Here is an 18,838-nt window from a genome sequence, read left to right on the forward strand (position 1 = left end):
TGACCGGTGTCAGTGTGGGCACAGCCAGGCTCTCTGTGTGAGGGGCACGGGCACAGGAGCAGCTTGGTCCACGGTCACTGGATCGTGGAATCATTTAGACTGGAAAATACGTCCAGGATCATTGTTCTGAGACTCCCCATCCCTGCAAGTGTCCAAGGCTGTCCCCATGTCCCCACGTCTGTCACACCCCAGAGAGGACAGAAATGGGAGGGTTTAGTGGGGCAGCAGGATAAGGGGGAACAAGCAGAGTCCTAATAAGTGTTGGGATTTTAAATTCTGCAGTGGAGCTGCTGCCTTGGGCCATTCCTGGCCAGCCTGGGAGCCTGGGAGTTTACATCCCTGTAAGGAAATCCCTGTAAAACCCCCCAGGGGTAGTTGGTGGCACCGGGAGGTCACTCAGGGCTGGCCAGGGGCTCCCAGCCCAGCTGGCTCCGGAGCATCTCCCACATGGGCTGGGATGCTGCTGTGGGCTGGATGTTCCACCTGCACATCTGGGGACATTGCATGGAGCTCTTGGGAAATGCAGGGACAGCTTGAGACAGCTCCTTCCGAGATGAAAAGCAAAGTTTCTCCTTGGAATTAGTACCAGGGGTGAGAAAACAACAGTTTGCTTGATGCAAGCAGGCCAAGGATTCAGCCACATGAGGGACATTCGTGAGGTTGTGCCAACGAACACTCAAAAAATGTTGGAGCAGCACCCGGGTGAGGATTTAGCTCCGGGTGTTGGCACTGATCCGTGGACTTCCCAATTCCACATGGAGAAACCCCAGTGCCCTTCGAGCCCAAAGCAAGAGGTGGCTTGGCAAAGGGTTGGGTCTTAAATAACATCTTCTAATACCTTCTAACATCTTCTAACCTTTCCCTGGCTATTTCCCCTGAGATCTCTTGTTCTTTCGTTGCACTGAGCAGGAATAGGGAGTTTTATTTGGATGAAGGCACAGAAGTTATTTCATCCTTTCAGGCTGTGATAACTCATCTAATAGCCCTATTACATCCGGCCACGGCACTGTGGCGGGCGTCTGAGCGCTTGGGGCCGGACAGACAGGGAGGAGAACAGCAGGATGAGATAATCTATTTTGTCTGTTAAGAGAGAAAAAGGATTTTGGCATTAGCAAAAGGCAGGTGATTTGAGAAAATAGCAGAGAGTCGTTAGAGCTGGATGGGGGTGTGATAGGTGTAGGTATTGAAAATGGGGGATATGGAAGGGAGAGAGACTGGAGTAAAGGGAAAACAAGGAAAAAAAAAACCCAGAAGGCAAAAATTTTTGGGGGGTGAAATTGCTTAAAATTCAGTGTGGGGTGTTGTGCCCTGGCAGCTCCGTAAGAGCCGTTTGATGCAGGGAAGGCACTGCTGGGAGTGATGGGGAGGGCGTGATGGGTTCTGTGTCCTGTGGGTTTAATGGGGAAAATGAGGAATTACTGTGCTGACAGCAAAAGGCAGTATTCTGAAATAAGACAAAAATTAAAGGGTTTTTGTGTGGTCAATGTGGAAATGCTCGCCCAGTGGTTTGGGGGGAACCAGTGGGAGCTGCAGCTCCACCCCTGGGCTCCAGGATAAGGGCTCAGGGCAGCCTCTCTCCCTCAACCTGACATTTTACAGAGGTATCTGAGGGCAAAAGAATCCTCCTGAAGGTACTGCTGGCTCCTAGGAGATTCAAAGCCCCAAATCCCAGCTCTTGATCCCCAGCCTGGGAGAAGCCATGAGATGTGATATGGCCACACGGGCTGTGCTTGAGGCTGCTGTCACTGAGCACCCCGGAGCTGAAAATGTTTCTCCCTCAAGTGGGAGGGATGGTTGCAGTGGAAACCATTTGCAATCACAGCAAGTCCTATATTTTTCCTGCAAACGACTGTACTTGAAGAGTGATTACTTCATTTTAACTCGATTGCTCCTGCAAGACTGATGGCACGGGGATGCAGGGCAAGGGGCTGTGGGCTCATCCTGCCGCTGCTCAGGCTGGGAGGAGATGCTGGGGAAGGGCTGGGGGAAAGGATCTGCACCCCGGGAATGGGATGGAGCTCGGTCCTCACTGGCTCCATCCCTGCAGCTGCACGGGGCAGTGCTGCCCTCCCTTCTCCCCTTTGTCCCTCCTTTCTTCCCTCGCTGCAGGATTCGTCGCAGGCCATGCACGATGGGTGCTGTGCCACCTCCCAACCCATCCCTGTGTCCCTGTCCTCAGCCCTGGCCCCGTCAGTGCCAGCCAGGTCCCCCCAGCTCGGGGAAGCCGTGATGGCTCCTCGGCCAAACTTTTCTCCCTTTCAGCCGTGTTGGACAGGTGGGATTTGAGCTGGATGTGCTGGAAGGGTCATTGTCCGTAACTGTCCTCATGCAGGGCCATGGGGACAATTCCCGCCTGTCCCCAAACACGCTGGCAGCATGAACGGACCCCCTCCCCACATCCCTGCACTCATCCCTCCCCCCATCATCCCGGGAGGCTCCTCCAAGCCCCTTCCCCACGGGAGGAGCCCCCGGAAGGAGCCACCCTGCCCTGCCCAGCCCTGCCCAGCCCTGCCCAGCCCAGCCCTGCCCAGCCCAGCCCTGCCCAGCCCTGCCCAGCCCTGCCCAGCCCTGCCCAGCCCAGCCCTGCCCAGCCCTGCCCAGCCCAGCCCGGCCCGGCCCGGCCCGGCCCGGCCCTGCCCTGCCCAGCCCAGCCCTGCCCAGCCCAGCCCAGCCCAGCCCAGCCCAGCCCTGCCCAGCCCTGCCCAGCCCGGCCCGGCCCAGTCCTGAGCGGCACCGGGTGAATGCCAGGGCTGTCCCGGGACTGACACCGGGTGAATGCCAGGGCTGTCCCGGGACTGACACCGGGTGAATGCCAGGGCTGTCCCGGGACCGGCACCGGGTGAATGCCAGGGCTGTCCCGGGGAGGTGACACTGCGGGCTATGGCTGCTGGAGCAGGACGGTGACACACAGGAAAGGGGAGCGGTTCTGCTGTGACACGCTGCCTGCAACAAAACCCCCTTCTTATCGTTTGTTGAAGCGATTGGTTTGGAAATGCAGTTCAGGGGGTTAAAAGGCGGTGGAGAGCACAGCACAGTGCTCCAACAGGCTTGTGCAGCTTAAGAACTCCATCTTTTGATCTGGTTGATTCCCCCAGAGCCCTGGGAATATCCCGCTTCCCTTCCCCTGGGCTGCATTTCCCCCCGAACTGTTTCAGTTCAGCTGCTGGGACAAGATCCCCCAGATTCCGCCCCAGCCTGGGCAGACAGTGCCCAGCTCATCCCTCACCCCTGCTGGGCATCCCTGCTGGACATCCCTGCTGGACACCCCTGCTGGACACCCCTGCTGGACATCCCTGCTGGACATCCCTGCTGGACATCCCTGCTGGGCATCCCTGCTGGACACCCCTGCTGGGCATCCCTGCTGGGCATCCCTGCTGGACATCCCTGCTGGGCATCCCTGCTGGGCATCCCTGCTGGACATCCCTGCTGTACATCCCTGCTGGACACCCCTGCTGGACACCCCTGCTGGACACCCCTGCTGGACATCCCTGCTGGACATCCCTGCTGGACATCCCTGCGTCTCCCAGCTCCTCTTCCCAGAGGGATTTGGGGAACTTTTCTCCAAAAAGCTCCAGGGGGCCCTGCAGAGTTAGTGCGGTGCCAGTCCCGTCCTGCCCTCGCTGCCACACATCCCAAATCCCCTTTCCGGGCATTATTTTAACAGGCTTTTAGTGTTGCTGAGGAGAGGATTTGTCACGATCACTCCATGCTCAGCGAGGGACAAGGTGGTGCAGAGGAGCCCCCATCACCCTCCGCCCCCGCCGCAATGTGAGGGACACGGCACGGGTTTGTCCCCAGATCCCCGGGCACCGCCACACCCCTGCAAGAAATGTCACCATGGTGCTGATCTGCTTGGGGGCTGCTGCGAGCAACTGGGGACAACTGGTCTTGTACCCCCATGGCACGGGGAGGGGTGACACCGGGGACACTGACAGGAAAAGTATTTGGAGCTGGCAGCTCTGAGGTGACCCCAGATGTGCTGAACCCATCCCAGGGAGGAAGGGGCTGTGCAGTGTCCCCAGGCCTGTGCTGTGTCCCCAGGGCTGTGCAGTGTCCCCAGGGCTGTGCAGTGTCCCCAGGGCTGTGCAGTGTCCCCAGATAACGAAGCCAGCCCGACATGGAGAAGCAGCACAGCAGCATCCCTGGGGATGAGCATCCCTGGGGATGAGCTGAACTTGGGTGAAGCTGGTGGGCAGTGCTGTTCTACTTCCAGAGCTGGGAGCTTCCCGGCGGGTTCAGCAACACCCAGGTACCGTCCCCTGTCCCTGTCACCCTGCTGGGTGCTGTCTTTCAGGACAAGGCTGAATCGTCACAGGGTGATGCCAATGCCAGGGACTCTCCCTGTCTGATTTGGGGTAAAAAAATCCCAATATTCCCAGCACTGATCCCTCTGCTTTCCAAGTTTTCCTGTGCCCAGGCAGTTTCCCACCCTGGAGTCACTGCTGGGGCTGGGTGATCCAAGCACAGATCAAGCTGCTGCAAAGTTCCCCTCCTCCTCACCCCAAACCCTTGGGAAAACATTTTCCTCCAGAAATAGGGCTGGAGAGGATGTCAATGAACAAGGGGCCTTTCATCCCCGCTGGCACTGCCGTCAGGGACACCGGGGCTGCCAGCACTCTGTGCCTGCTCCTGTGCACTCAGCTCAGAAAGGGACAGAGATCTTCCTCCTTTCACATCCTTCTGGGTTTTTCTCCTTTCTGCTCACTCTGAGTTAGATCCTGCACCTCCCTCTGTCACCCCTTCCCTCCCCGGGGAATGGTGGCTTTGCTGTCACCAGGGTCTCAGGTGCCACGGCCACTGCCACACAGCGTTGCCCAGCTTTCCCTGTCACCATCCTGCAGGGAAAAGCATCCTGTCCCTGTCCCTGAAGGACACCCAGCCTGGGGGTTTCAGGGCTCCGGGATGGGCAGGAGGGTCTGTCCCCAGTGTCCAGCCCGAAGATCTGGACATTGGACAGCTCTTGTCTCTGCCCCACGGCCTCGGGCACAGCCCAGGGGTGATGGGGGGCACCCACCCGGGAGTGAGTGTTAGCATCACCTCCCTCTGCCAGCACCTCCCAGCACCTGTCCTGCGGCTGGAACCCCTGCAGGATCCACTCCAATTGGGTGGGGACCCTACAGCTGGGACCTCTGAGACAGCACCTGCATCTGGGGGGTCGTGGGGACCCTGCTGGGGTCCCCAAGCTGGGGACTGTCCCTACATCCTGCACACCCGGAAAACCAGAGCCCTCCCAAAGCCTGGCAGCCTCCTGCACTCAGGGAACCCCCGCTGCAACCGGAGGCACCGCGGTAACGGGGACCCCCGTGCACCGGGAGCTCCGAGCACCGGGACCCCCGTGCACTGGGACCCTCCGTGCACCGGGACCCTCCGTGCACCGGGACCCTCCGTGCACCGGGACCCCCGTGCACCGGGACCCCCGTGCTTTCTCCCGCAGCCTTGCGGGGCTCTCCTCTGCACCACCCCCAAGCAAGAGGCGCTCCTGGGCATCCAGGCCCCTCTGCCCCGGCACCGGAGACCTCCCCTCCCGTAACCGGGCACCGCGCTCAGTCCCGTCATTCCCGGGCCCCCCGCCTCCGCTGGGACCTCCTCCCCCTCTCCCCCGGTACCGGATATCCCCCTCCTCGCGCCCCCCGGTACAGGAGATCCCTCCTCTCCTCCCCACGCACCGCCCCCCCTCCCGTAACTCCCGGTACCGCCCCTCTCCCCGAAGCCCCTAGCACGGGAGAACCTCCTCCCGTAACCGAACGCCGCCCGCAGCTCCCGGGACCCCTCCCCACCTCTCCTGTCCCCCGGTACCGGAGAACCCCCCCCAATTTCCCCGTAACTCCCGAGGCCCCCCCCCGTCCCCCCCCGTCCCCAAAGTTCCCCCGCGGCTCCGCCGCTCGTGTCCGCCAGGGGGCGCCGCCGCCCCGCCCGCCGTTCCCGGTACCGGCGCCCCCCCCCCCCGGCCCCCCGCGGGCGGCGGTGACGTCACGGCGGGCGCGAGCCGCCGCCGCCGGTATTTGAGGCGCGGGGCGGGCGCGGGCCCCGCTGCGCCCCCGGTGCGCCCCCACCGCGCCGGAACCGCGGGCGCGCAGCGGCGGCGGCGGCCCCGGCCCCGCCGCCCGGCCCCGGCCGCACCATGCGGAGCGCCCGGGCACTGCTGCTCGCCCTGGCCCTGCGGGTCTACGCGCTGGACACCGAGACGCCCGCCGGTAGGAACGGAGCTCGGGAGTGCGCCGGGGAGAGGGGGTCCCGCTCGCTCGCTGCGGTTCTGGGGCTCCGCCGCCCCCGGTGCCCGGCGGGTCCCGCCCGTCCCGCCGCCACCTGTTCCCACCGGAGGGTCTTCGACCCGCCTCGGGACCCGTCCCCAGTGAAAGCACCGGGATCCCGCCGCCCCCGGGCACCGGCACGGGGGCTCCTCTCGCCTGCTCCCCCCTCGCCGCCACCGGGGGAAGTTTTCCCTGTCGGGGGGCGCCGGCCGGGGGCTCTCGGCGGCGCCCCCCACCCCGAGGATGCTTCGCCGAGCGCGGCCCCACGGCTCCCGCTCGCTCCCGGTACCGGGGCCGCCGTCCGACCCCCCGCCCCCCCCTCCTGGCGCCCCCCGGGAGGGAAAACTTCCCCCGGTGGCGGCGGGGGGAGCGCGGCTGAGAGGAGCCCCCGTGCCCGGGGGGCGGCGGCGGAGCGCTCGGGACCCTCCGCTAGGAACAGGTGGCGGCTCCGCTCGCTCCCGGCTCTCGTTGTGCTGCGGGGGTACCGGGGGACTTGGGCCGAAACGCGACAGATCCGTTAATTTGATTAATTGACATGTTTTGAATTTTTCCCTGCGCCCGCCGGGACCCCCAGGCAGGGGCTGGGGAGGAGCTGATGCGGAGGGGGGGGAGCGATCACTCCCGATCCCTTCGGGAAGCTGGAGCGGGCTTGGATGCTGCGGGGAGCGGCGATTTGGGGTTCCCGAGGTGCTACCGGGGGCTGCGAGTGCTTTTCGGGGAGAACGGGGAATTGGTGCCTCGGTCCAAGGGGTCTCTGGTGCTGTTGCCCCCAGCTCCTGGGTGATGCTGAACTCATTAAAGTGTATTTTTGCCTAGTTCTTTGGTTTTTTACCTTTAAATCCAAGCTGCTCACCTGCACGCAGTCCCTGTGGCTGTGCATTGATTTTGGTTTTTTGGGTAGTGGCATTTCTCCAAAGATTATAAATAGTGACACCCATCAGCAGAAAACAAGCGGCAGCTGACCCGCGCGGTGGGGGATGGATGGCGGCGTGGAGAGACGATGGCTGCGGGGATGTGAAGCCGTCGAGGCTCCCCCGGCTCGTGCAGGGTGGGGGAAATTCGGAGGAATGGATTTGTGTTTTTGGGGCAGAGATCGTGTGCTGGGGGAGCGGCTGCTCTGAGCTTCGGGGCTAAGCAGGGGCGATGGGGAAACTGAGGCACGCAGCTGGTGCGGGGCTCAGTGCTGCACTGGAGTGAGGCCTCTGCTCCCCCCGGTTTGAGAGCAGGGGTTTGGGGTTCGCTGCTCCCCAGCCCTGCTGTGCGCTGCTGGAGGGGCCGCGCTGGGGGCTGGCTGGGCTTTGTGGGGAGGGTCCCCTGCCAAGCAAACCCTTTTCCCTCGCTGGGTTCCCTTCCCTGCAGGACGGCTCTGGCCAAGCTCCGCTCGGCGGTGGCTCCCGCTGGAGCTGCGGGCTCCCGTTAACCCGGACCCGCCGCCCCTCGGCGGGCTCCCGTTAACCCGGACCCGCCGCCCCTCGGCGGGCTCCCGTTAACCCGGACCCGCCGCTTGCTCCTGCCCGTGCGGCTCGCCCGGCTCTGGGGAGCTTGCCCCGCTCATCCCTGGCGCTGCACAGCGGGCTGGGGGAAGGATATTTAAGCCATTTGTGCGTGCTCTGGGCGCTGGGGAGCACCGGCTGCTTGGCGCGGTGGGTGTTTTCAGAAGATGGGGTTTTCTCAGCTGTGCCTTGCTGAAGAAAGGGCACAGCGTGCTCCCTTCTGCAGGCGGGGAAAGTGAGGCACAGGGAGGAATGGGGTGCCCCGGTCCCCACGGCTTTAGAGTGTTCTTTGCTCCTTCCTTCAGCCTTCAAACTTTCTGTAGTTCACGAAGGTCTCGCCGAGGCTGAGCTGCCACTGCCGGCCCGTTGTGTGGAGGGGAGGGGGGCACTGGCTGACCCCCAAACGGAGCCGTGCGGGGCTCGTGTGGTGTCAGCAGGCCGGGACTGGGACTGGGACCTGGGCTTGGCACCGGCGGCCTTTGCCAGCCCCATCTCTGCTCCCTGGGCTCTGCAGCAGGAGCCTTTCCCCGCTGGCAGCCCGTGCACGGCCAGCAGCCTCAGGCCCGGGGCGGGCTGTGGGGCCGGGCCCCCGGGGCGGGCTGTGGGGCCGGGCCCCCGGGGCGGGCTGTGGGGCCGGGCCCCCGGGGCGGGCTGTGGGGCCGGGCCCCCGGGGCGGGCTGTGGGGCCGGGGCCCCGGGGCGGGCTGTGGGGCCGGGGCCCCGGGGCGGGCTGTGGTGTTTCCCCTGCGTTCCCTGCCAGGAAAGGTGGATGTGGCACTCGAGGGTGTGTTGGGGGCATGGCTGTGCTCAGCGATGTTCCCAACCCGAACGATTCCATGGTAAGGTGAACCTCAGCTTGTCTGTGTTGTACCCCAAGACTTCAGCAATGAGCGGCTCAGGGTCCCTGCTCCCCGTGCTCCCCGGGCTGCTTTCCGGCCGTGGGGACAGACACACAGACACACGGCCGTGGGGACAGACACACAGCCGTGGGGACAGACACACGGCCGTGGGGACAGACACACGGCCGTGCCGCTGCCTGGCACTTCTGCCGGAATTATGCGTAAGCTGTTTGCGCTCGGCTCCGACTTCGTTAGCAGCAATTAAGCAAATCTAATATTTGGGTTTGCAGCTTCCACTTGGGAGCTTGGGATTTCCGGGGAGCGCTGGGCTGGGGCTGGTGGAGTCCCGGGGGGCTCAGCCTGCCCGGGGGCTGCGGGACCAGCCGGGCTCAGGCGGGGGGACCGCGTCCCCAAGGGTCGCTGTCCCGCGGGTCACGGGTGACCCTGACCCCGAGGCGGCGGTGCTGTCCCGGTCGGTGCCCGGGAACAGCCGGGCAGGCACCGTTCCCGGGACTGGGGAGCGGGGAGCCCCCCCGGTGCTGGGAGCAGGGATCGGCAGGAGATGCTCGGGGGGTCAGGAGATGCTCGGGGGTCAGGAGCAGGGATCGGCAGGAGATGCTCGGGGGTCAGGAGCAGGGATCGGCAGGAGATGCTCTGGGGGTCAGGAGACGCTCGGGGGTCAGGAGCAGGGGTGTCCCCAGCCGCTGCTGGGGAACAGGCTCAGTGTTTCATGCCCTCCGGCTGCTCAGGTGCCCGCTGCTGCTCTTCCAGCGCTTTTCCCGGTGTTCATTTCCCTCCACCTGGCCGTCCGTGGGCTCTTCCATGCCAAGGCATTTTTATTTTCCCCACCCCGCCTTCACCAAGCACATAAAATGTGCGAGAACGTTACATTTTCCTTGTCAGCTTGTTTTAGGCTGGTTTTTTTTTCTTTTTCTTTTTTTTTTTTCCCCTCCTCTCGCCTGTTCTGCTGTGCCAGGAAAGCAGCTCTTTCCCTTGTTTGCTTCTCTGCGTGTTTTTAATGCCCTGGGAGTGCCGTGCCCTTTCCCGTAGCACCCAGACAGTGCAAACGCCCTTGAGGCTCCTGTGTCGGGATGCTCCGGAAAATCCTGTTGACGTGCCCGAGTGCGCCCAGGGCAGAGGTTTGTGTCTCCTGAGCCCGTGGCTCTGCAGTGTGTGCAGAGGGACACTGGAGTCTGGTGGATTTTCACTATCCGTGAGGGAGAAGCAGAATTTTGGGAGGCTTCGAGTGATGCTGATTCTCCTGGGTGGATTTGTCCCTCTGGCTCTGCAGCTCCATGACAGAGCTGGGCAATGCCTGTTTCTTTTCTCCCCCATCAAGACTTGCAGTTGCATTTGTTTCATTTTTAGCTTTTTCTTCTTGTTCCAAAACTCCTGTTTCATGTTTTTCCTCTGGGTGCCTGGACCTGCCCTGGCCCCAGGAACAGGGATGCTGGTGAGTCACCTCCTGGCCCGAAATGCACATTTTTCCCTTTGTTATCCAAAGTAAGACAAACCAGCCCTATTCCAGCTTCCCTGGGAGCTTTCCCAGAATGGAGCTTATCAGGATCAGGGCCCTGGGGGGGGAGGGACACCCCTGGCAAGACAAGGCAGGTGTTTGTTGGTGGCTTTAACCCCTCTCCTGGCCGTGACAACCTCCTTGCTGCCTGTTGATGATGGATTTTCTTTGACTGCACCTGGGATGGAGCTTTTCCTTCACTTCATCACGGAATTCGTGCTCTGCAGAGGGGCTGGGAGCTCTGAGCCCCCATAACAATCTCCTGGCTGCAGTCCCTCTGCAGGGATTTGCTGCTTTGCTTTGGGCAGTCGTGCGAGGGTTAAGCACGAGGGGCTGGAGGCAGAGGAAGGCAAGTCCCTGCTGCATCCCTGGGAGGTAGCACAGACTCTGGAGAGCCTTATCGACGTGGCCCTGCCATCTGTCTGCTTAAACCTCCATAAATAAGCTTTTTAATAATCTATTATTAACATGCACTATAATTGTCTTATTAGACATGTCTGGGAGCCTTTATTACTGCATGATTAAATGTTAAGATTCCCAAAACTCTTCTCCCCCATGGCAGCTCGGGATTTGCTTTGCAGCTTTCCTTGGATCCTGCTCTCCCGTTCCAGCCTGGAGACCCCGATGAAACTGAGGCTTTTCCCTCTGGACACGAAGGATTCCCAACAATTAATCCCGTGGAGCTAATTGCCTCCTTGTTGGCAGCCTCAAAATAAATAGGTCCTGGAGATGGAGCTTTCCCTCTCCGCTGCGGGTGGCCTGGCAGGAGCTGCTGCTGCTTTTGCTCGTGCTGGGATGGAGGTGGGTGGGGAGGGGGTGGCAGCCTGGCTGGAGTGGTCCTGTGGACACGGGATCTGCTCCTCCTCGTCTCTGGGGACCTGCTGTGGAGGTTGCAGGTGCCAGAGGGACTTTGCTGGGTGTTCCTCAGCTGTTGCTTTCCTGGCCCTGGGAGCGGCAGGTTCTGGATCAAAAGGCAAAGGCAGAAGAGCCCTCGCCTGTGGAGCAGCCCTTTCCCCCTCCCTGCTGCCAGCACTGAGGGCTCACATGTCAGCTGCCCTTTGTGGCTGTTATTTTATGCATTATTTGAGAAAGGAGTGTTCCTGCTTGCTGGGTGTTGTTGGCTGCAGCTCATTCCTGGCTCCTGTGTGTTCCAGGTGCTGCCTGGGTGAGTCCAGGTCTGCAGCTCCTGCCTGGGCACTGCTGGGGGAATGTGTTTACTGCACATTTACGGGGCTCAGGCTTTGCACCCCAATTTCTCCCACCTGGAGAGTGAATCCAAGCATGGATTGAGGTGAGCCAGGCTGTCCCTGGATGCCTCTGCCAGAGCCCAGATCTGGCTCTGGTGCTCTGCTCGCTGCAGGAGCAGGACAGCAGAGCTCCCCTTACGCCACGGGGTACCGGTGACCCCAGTGCTGACCCCATGTGCCCCAGCTCGGGGGGTGGGGGGCTCTGGGCAGCTCTGTTGCTGAAAGCAGGGACAGGGATGTGCCTGCCATGGCTCTGTTGGTGAGAGCAGGGACAGGGATGTGCCTGCCATGGCTCTGTTGGTGAGAGCAGGGACAGGGATGTGCCTGCCATGCCCCAGTTGCCTGGGGACCCCAGCCAGGGTGAAAGCCCCCAGCCCCAGCAGGGATGCAGTGGGAGCAGCGTTGCACTGCAGCTGGGGGGGTGGGATATGTTGCAGCTGGAGCAACTTCCTGAATATTTTTGTCATACACAATTTTTTGATGTCTTTTTTTTAAATTTGGTATGAAAAATACCGGCAAATCAGCGGTGACAGGGTGGCTGTGCTGGCACAGCTCCCCCAGCTCCCTGCAGCCTTCCTGGCCTGCCAGAGGGTCCATCCCTCCCCATTCCAGGAATCCCATTGATTCTAGGGCTGTGCTGCTGCTGGGGAGCCCTTAATTAACCAACAACTGCTTTGGCTCCCTGCACTCCCCGTGTGGATCCAGCCTTTCCTGACATCATTAATCGGATTGTGGCTGGCATGGGGAGGCAGGAGGGATGGGGACAGGGACATGGATGACCTGATGAGTCTTAAAGAGGTCGCTGTCACCATGGCCCTGCTCAGGGGACAAGCCCTGCTGAGCCCTGGGTGGCTGAGCCCGGTGCTGGAGGCATTGAACCTCATGAGCCCGGCCAGCTGAGCCAAGGAGCGCATGTGGCTCCAGTCTGGAGCTGCTGGGCACCGGGGCAGGGTGTCACTGGGGCAGGGCAGGGTGTCACCGGGGCAGGGTGTCACCGGGGCAGGGTGTCACCAGAGGCGAGGGATGGCCAGTCTAGAAGAGGAGATGAATCACTTGCTGTGGCCCAGCTGCCTCCCCAGAGTGACTGTGGGGAGCTGCCCGAGGGGTTTTCCTGCTGTGTCCTGACAGGAGGTGTGGGAATGGCATTTCTGCAGAGGGGACAGAACATTGCTGCCACTCACAGAGGTGAGAGCAGGTGGAGGGATGGACTAGAGCCAACTGCTTTCCCTTGCCTGGATGGATTTGGAGGTGTCTGTGGAGCTGCTGTGGTTTCAGGGGTGCTCTGTCGGGCTCCTCAGGGTGCAGCCCCCTCTCTGTCCTGTGCAAAGTGACCCTGGAGCCTTGGGCTCCTCTAGAAAGCTGTGATGGGGAGGGCTCAGCAGCAGCAACTTTCAAGGCTGGTCAGGAAGTCCTGGCAGATCCACACAAGGTTGGTGTCTCCTCCCAGGTCCTTCCCTGCTGCTGGCAGCTCCCCCTTTGGGCTGGGGAGGGGTCTCAGCCCCACAGACCCTCGGCTGCCAGGCCCTCATCCCTTGCTGTTAGCAGGGGTATGCTGACACCCTGCCTAATTAGCTGCATAAATGCTCTTTCCCTAATTACCAGGTGCTTCAATGTGGTTAATTGAATTAGCACAGGTGGGTGATCCTGGGCACCCCCTGGCACCTCCAAGGCCTCACTGGGACATCTGGTTCTGTGGTTCTGTGTTAGTGGGGCAGCCTGTGCAGGTTTGTGCTGGAGCTTTCCGGTGTGTTTTTGGGGAAGGAGCATTTGGGAATGACTTTGGAAGCTCCCCAAGCAGGGCAGGCTCTGAACTCTCCACATGGTGCAGCTTCTCAGCCACTGCCCTTCTGGGGCTCTTCCCAAGGACTCTCTTATTTCTGTTATTATTTCTACTTATTTTTGCTGTATTTTCATCTGTCTGCTGAGTGATAATATCCCATTGATTTTCTGCAGCCAGCAACCAGCCCGCTTTTCCCGGATTATAACAATATTAAACCAAAGCAGTGCATCTCCACGTTGGGCTATTTCTCTTTATATCAGCTGAACTTTTTATTTAGTCTCTCACCCAGGCTCCTGTCTGGGGAGCTGCTGGCTCTGAATGACATTTCTGTGTGCAGGAGGCTGTCTCCTGCCTTCCTTCCCGTGGAATGGGAATGGCTGGGGATGGGAGCTGGGTTCTGTCTGGAGGAAGATGTGTGCAGGGAGGAGGAGAAGGTGCTGGGCACTGGGGTTTCGTGGTTCTCCCAGGGGGTTGCAGGGTGTTGTGTGCCCTGCTGGCACTGCAGGGACTCCTCAGTTATTCCTGCCCACTGAGTGGAATGCCAGGTCTTGCTGGAATGGCTCGAGGGTGCTGCAGGTCAGGGTGGGTGGGTGCCCAAGCCAGTGCAGACTGCGGGGGCTGAGCCAAATTCATGGACTGGGAAAAACAAACCTGTTTTTGTGATTTGCCATTTCCTTACCTTTGTGTGGCTGAAGGGTGCAGCGTGTTCCCCAGAGCTGTGACAGACCCACTGGGCAAAGGGCTCCTTCTCATCCCTCCATGAGGGCTCCTGCCTTTAACCTCCCATTCCACAGCAGGGGCTCAGCCGAGCCCTGGCACTGGATGTCACACACTGTCACCCCCAGCCCAGTGTCAGCTCACACTGCTGTTCCTGGCTCTGCTGGTGCCATGGAGGGAGGAGCTGGATTTTGCATGGCCCTGAGGCTTTATCCTGCCTGGGGTGCTGGGTATGGTGGGGCTGCTGCAGCCCCATCACTGGATGGGGGCTCTGGGGCCATAAATGAGCTCAGAGCTGCCCCCAAGGCCCTCCCAGCTGGGCAGTGCTCCATCCCGGGGGGCTGAGCCTCCTGCATCCTGCATCCATCACTGTGGAGGTGTGGGACCTGCAGTGGGAGGGGAGGCTGAGGGTTCCCCCCTTTTCATCCCCTGCAAAATGGGGTTGGTTTGGAAGACTTGGTCTTTCCCATGATTTCTGCAGCTGGTGTTGGAGTCCCCCAGGGCTTTGGTGGTGCTGCTGTGTCCTGGGGCAGCTGCTTTTCCTTCCTGAATTTGTGCCAAGGGAACATCTGTCCTCAGGCATCCCCTGAAAGCAGCGTGTCCTCGCTGTCCTGGTCTCTCTGGGTCCCTGGGCATGTGGGGGACCTGATAGTAATGTCCCTGGTCCCCAGCAGGGACCTGATAGTAATAAAGGAGCCACGGGGAGAAATGAGCTTTATTCCCCCTGCCTTTTCCAGTTTATTTTAATTTGTTGCCATTTTTCTGGCCAAAGTGTCGTGCAGCCTTTGAGCTGTAATTGCACAGGGAGCAATCGATAATGGCAGGACGGAGGTTTCCAAAGGTTCCCTGCCTTGTTTTTCTTCCCATGGAGTCCAAGAGGCAGCACTGACGAGGTTAATTAAGTGATGGTTCATTATTAAAGCACTTGTGCTGTGGGTTAGTGGCCTCCTGGCTGTGCAGCTCGAGGGTGTTTTTGTGCTGCAGGACCTGCCTTGAGCAGGGTTCAGGTAACAGAGCGTTGCTGGTCCTTCCTCGGGAACAGCCCTGGCTGGATCTGGGTGCCCTTGGATGGGATGTTAAACCCCCACGTCCCCCCTGGGCATGGAGCTGGAACCTCCTGCCTCGTGTCCCGCAGCATGTCCAGAGCAGGCAGGGAGGTGCAGTGCAGGGGGATGCTCCTGGTGCCTCCTGCAGCACAGGAGTGCTGAGCCCCTGGTCAGGGGCTTGTGGTGCTGCAGCTGGGTTTGCCCCAAGGAGGGATTCTGGCAAGACTGATTATTCTCCCTTTGCTTTTAAATGCATTTTCACCACGGTGTGATGTATGGCACACTTGGTCCTTGCCCAAGCACGAGCCATCCCCGTGGCATTGCAAAGTCTTTGGAGTTGTGTGTTCCCACTTGTATTTGCTTCAAAATGCCTGTAAAGAATGCAGATTTGCCAACTCTCCCCCATCCCTGGGGTTCCTCGGAGGCTGCTGGGACTGAACTCGCTGCATGTGGTTTGACAACTCCTTGGGGACCTGCAGGTAAAAGCCATAAAGAGTCTTTACTAGTCCAAAAAAAAACAAGGAAAAAAGGAGATTTATGTCTTCTGTAGTTGCTGGCAGATGGATATTGTTCTCTAGTCCTGCGTGTTCCAAACATTGAGGTTATCAGGCATAAGTGACTTATTATGCAAATCCTCTGTCTTAATATCTGGCTGCTCTCTCCCTGGAATTGCATTGGCTAAACCCCGCTCGTTGCTGGAGCTGCTAATGTTTACACATTAGCTTCTCTGCCTAATATACAAGGCTTCAAGTTGCAAATTGATGTTTCTTACAGCTGAGCAAATTATTTTTCTATTAAATACAATATTTAAAATGATTTAGAGAACCAAAACAAACTACTGGTGAGAATTCTAATGGTGCTGCTTTCCATATTCTTCCGATCAGCTTTTATTGGGGCTGAGGAGTCGGCGATATTTCTCTCAGAAGTTTCTCTTTGGCAGAAGAGGAGCAGGGAAGGGGTTTGTCGTCATCTCCGGGGCGTGATGCACAGAAACACGTTCGGTGTTGTGCCCTCTGCGTGTGCCAGGTGTGGAGGGATTCAGCTCCCCTTTGCCTGGGCTGGAAGAGGTTTTCCCACTGAAATCCTGGGGTGTTTGGGCTGTCGGTGTCCCTGGCGAGGTGAGGGTCCCTGTCAGAGTGAGATGTTGGGGTGCTGGCACACAGGACCCTCTCCCTGCCTGGGTTTTCTGGCTGAGCTGGATTCCTCAGTGGCAAACAGCCCCAGCCCCTGTAACATCCCACCCCTGGGAATCTGAGCCCCCTGCAGCTGGGAATGATCCCACAACCCCTCCTGGTTAACTCCTGTGGGGTGCAGAGTACAGGATCTCGCTGGCTGACAATCGCATCTGATTTTAGGTGAGCTGCAGAACGTGCTCCCTGTCCCCCGTGGACACCTGGAGGGAAGCAGCTCCCGGTGTTTCCTTCCCGGGGCACGTTCCCGTAGGAGTGTGTGAAGGAAAGCACCTTCAAATAGCAGCTGGGAGCTGGAAGCCTGGCCCTGCTCTGGGGGTGCTGGGAGGGGATGGCACCTTGCTGGGATATGCTGGAGCTGTGGTTCTGTATCCCAGCAAACCCAGCTCCCTGGGCTCTCTGCCATCCCGGGGGTGATCCTGGACTGCTGTGTCCTGGGACTTCATCCCCTCTGTGCCTTCCCCATTTGCAGCAGCTCATCGACCATTTATCCTGTGTAAAGAGCATCCTTTGGTGCAGGTCAAGAGCATCTTCCTCATGTGTGTTTATGAGGAGAGATCTTGGGTGTGATAGTTTGGGGGTGTGAAACTGCAAAGCCTCTGATTCTATCCCTTCTTCTGGGAAGCTGTGAAAACTCTGGATTTGATGGCAGGAGAGCTCTGTTCACTTCCTGACACATCTCAGTATGGTCAGATGATGCTTTCACTCTGCAGGGTGTTGTGTCCTGTGGGTACCTGAATCCTCCCCATTTCCTGCTGAGAATTACGTGGGGTGGAGGACTGGAGCTGCTGGAAAAGGCCAGGGATAAAACATTTCTCTTGACTCTGAAAGATGCCCGATGTTACCTCCCCTGGCTGCTGCCTGTGCCGTGGGGTGCTGTGGCTTGTGCTCTCAAGATGCTGCACCCCAGAGATGACCATGGGGCTGATCCAGTCCCGGCTGAGCCAGGAGCAAAATGGGCTTTTCCCCATCAGGACTGGGAGTCCTGGGTGGCTGCATCGTATTTTGTAGCTCTGGGGAAGCAGCACTTGCTAAAGTTTTGGTATGAGCCCATTTTTCATAAAGGCTGTCCCCATTTTTGGACATTATCGGTGTATTGTTCCCAAATGTTACCCCAGAGCGTCTTGGGTGGGGGTGAGTCCAATCCTGGGTGGTTCTGGGCTGTGAGTCCAATCCCGGGTGGTTCTGTGAGTCCAATCCCGGGTGGTTCTGGGCTGTGAGTCCAATCCCGGGTGGTTCTGGGCTGTGAGTCCAATCCCGGGTGGTTCTGGGCTGTGAGTCCAATCCCGGGTGGTTCTGGGCTGTGAGTCCAATCCCGGGTGGTTCTGTGAGTCCAATCCCGGGTAGTTCTGGGCTGCTCTTTGGCACAGGAGCCTTCTCAAGGCTGCTCGATAAGAGGCAGGAGAAGCTGTGGATCATGTCCCATGGTGCAGGAGGTTAAACAGGAAAGGTTTAAGTGTGTAATTAACTTTGAAGTGGCGAGGACTCTGTGGATGAAAGAGCGTGGGGTGGGCTGCGGGCGGGCGGCCACGTTCCTCGGTGGCCACGGAGAATTAATTAGATGCTGTCCTTTGTACTTGGCTGTTCGGTCTTTCTTTTCCTCCCTCTTCTTTGTGAATCGCTGGTCCCTCCCCAGATTTCCTCCTCTCCATCCCTGTAGAGGGCTATGCTGGGTGCCAGTGGTGCCTTCTCCCTGGTGAATCTGTTAAACCACCTCCTTTTCTTTTAAAAAATAAACTTACCTGCTGTTTAACCCTTGTATTGGTGCCTGTCCCTCTGCTCTCTCAGCATGCCCTGGTGCTGCAGTGATAGCTGGGGCATGCTGAGCCTGCTCCCAGGCTCCCTGACAAATGCCTCAAGCCACCTATTTTTGCTTTCTTTCAAACAGTTTTGTTTCATCTGGTGTTTAACCTCTACATTGGTGCCTGTTCCTCTGCTCCTTCTGCCTGGGCACGCGGTGATCCATGGAGGTGGCAGCAGTACCTGGAGGAGGCTGAGCAGCTCTGGCCCCCATCTCCCAAGCAAATCTCTCAAACCACCTCTCTTCTTCTTTTTAAGATCATTCTGTTCCACGTGCTGTTGAAGGATTGGTGTTGGTGTCAGCCCTGGCTCCCCTCTGCCCAGGAGCTGTGGTGCTGCGGGGGTTTGTGTGGGGTGTTTAACGGGGCTGTGCGTGGGGCAGGCTCTGTGGTTGGGGTGATTTAGGCAGCTTTGGGGGGTGTCTCGGACACATCCCACCCCGGGGGCAGACCCCCAGCTCCCTGCAGTATTTTTAGCTGCTGCTGGGTTGGGATTGCACCTCCCGCCCTCGCTGCCTTCACCTCCGTGCCCAGAGCTGCTGTCACCCTGGCCTGGAGCCAGCTCAGGGCGCCTTGGTTCATTTTTAGGGTGTATCCATCCCAGAACAGTCTCACCCAGCTCCCACAGTCCCTGTCCTGCTGCCCTTGGGGTGGAATAACCCTCCCACTGCTGCAGGCAGATATTTTGGGTTGCAGGGAGGGAATAACCCTCCCTGCCCTCCTTGCAAATGTTGTGATGAAATGTTAATTTTTTGCAGGTCGCTCTGGGTTTCCCCTCTCTGACTTTCCACAGCTGCTGGAGCCCCTCCAGCCACCCTCTGTGGAGCTGAGCTGTTGGCATTTAATAGCTCAGGTGTTAATTTTTATGCCCTTAATCTTGTGATGAGGAGGGAGAACCTGCTGGAGGTCGAGCTTCTCCCAGCCCTGTCCTTGGCTGGGGAGCCATGGTGCCAGAAGCATC

At 59.5% G+C, this 18,838-nt stretch overlaps 1 protein-coding gene across 4 annotated transcripts in view; it reads left to right on the forward strand.

Moving 5' to 3' along the window:
- Positions 1-6,064: 6,064 nt before the first annotated feature.
- Positions 6,065-18,838, forward strand: part of PTPRU (protein tyrosine phosphatase receptor type U) — a 49,511-nt gene continuing 36,737 nt past the window's right edge. For 3 of the 4 annotated variants that reach the window (XM_086863871.1, XM_086863873.1, XM_086863874.1), the window contains exon 1: positions 6,070-6,194. In XM_086863871.1, the coding sequence (XP_086719997.1) occupies positions 6,122-6,194 (73 nt within the window). In that variant the 5' untranslated portion in view covers positions 6,070-6,121. Of the gene's footprint in view, positions 6,195-18,838 lie in introns of all 4 variants that reach the window. The other variant, XM_086863872.1, reaches the window with a different exon arrangement.

This window comes from Cyanistes caeruleus, chromosome 26 (genome assembly GCF_971803275.1).
Source record: "Cyanistes caeruleus chromosome 26, bCyaCae1.hap1.1, whole genome shotgun sequence".
NCBI classification, from domain to species: domain Eukaryota; kingdom Metazoa; phylum Chordata; class Aves; order Passeriformes; family Paridae; genus Cyanistes; species Cyanistes caeruleus.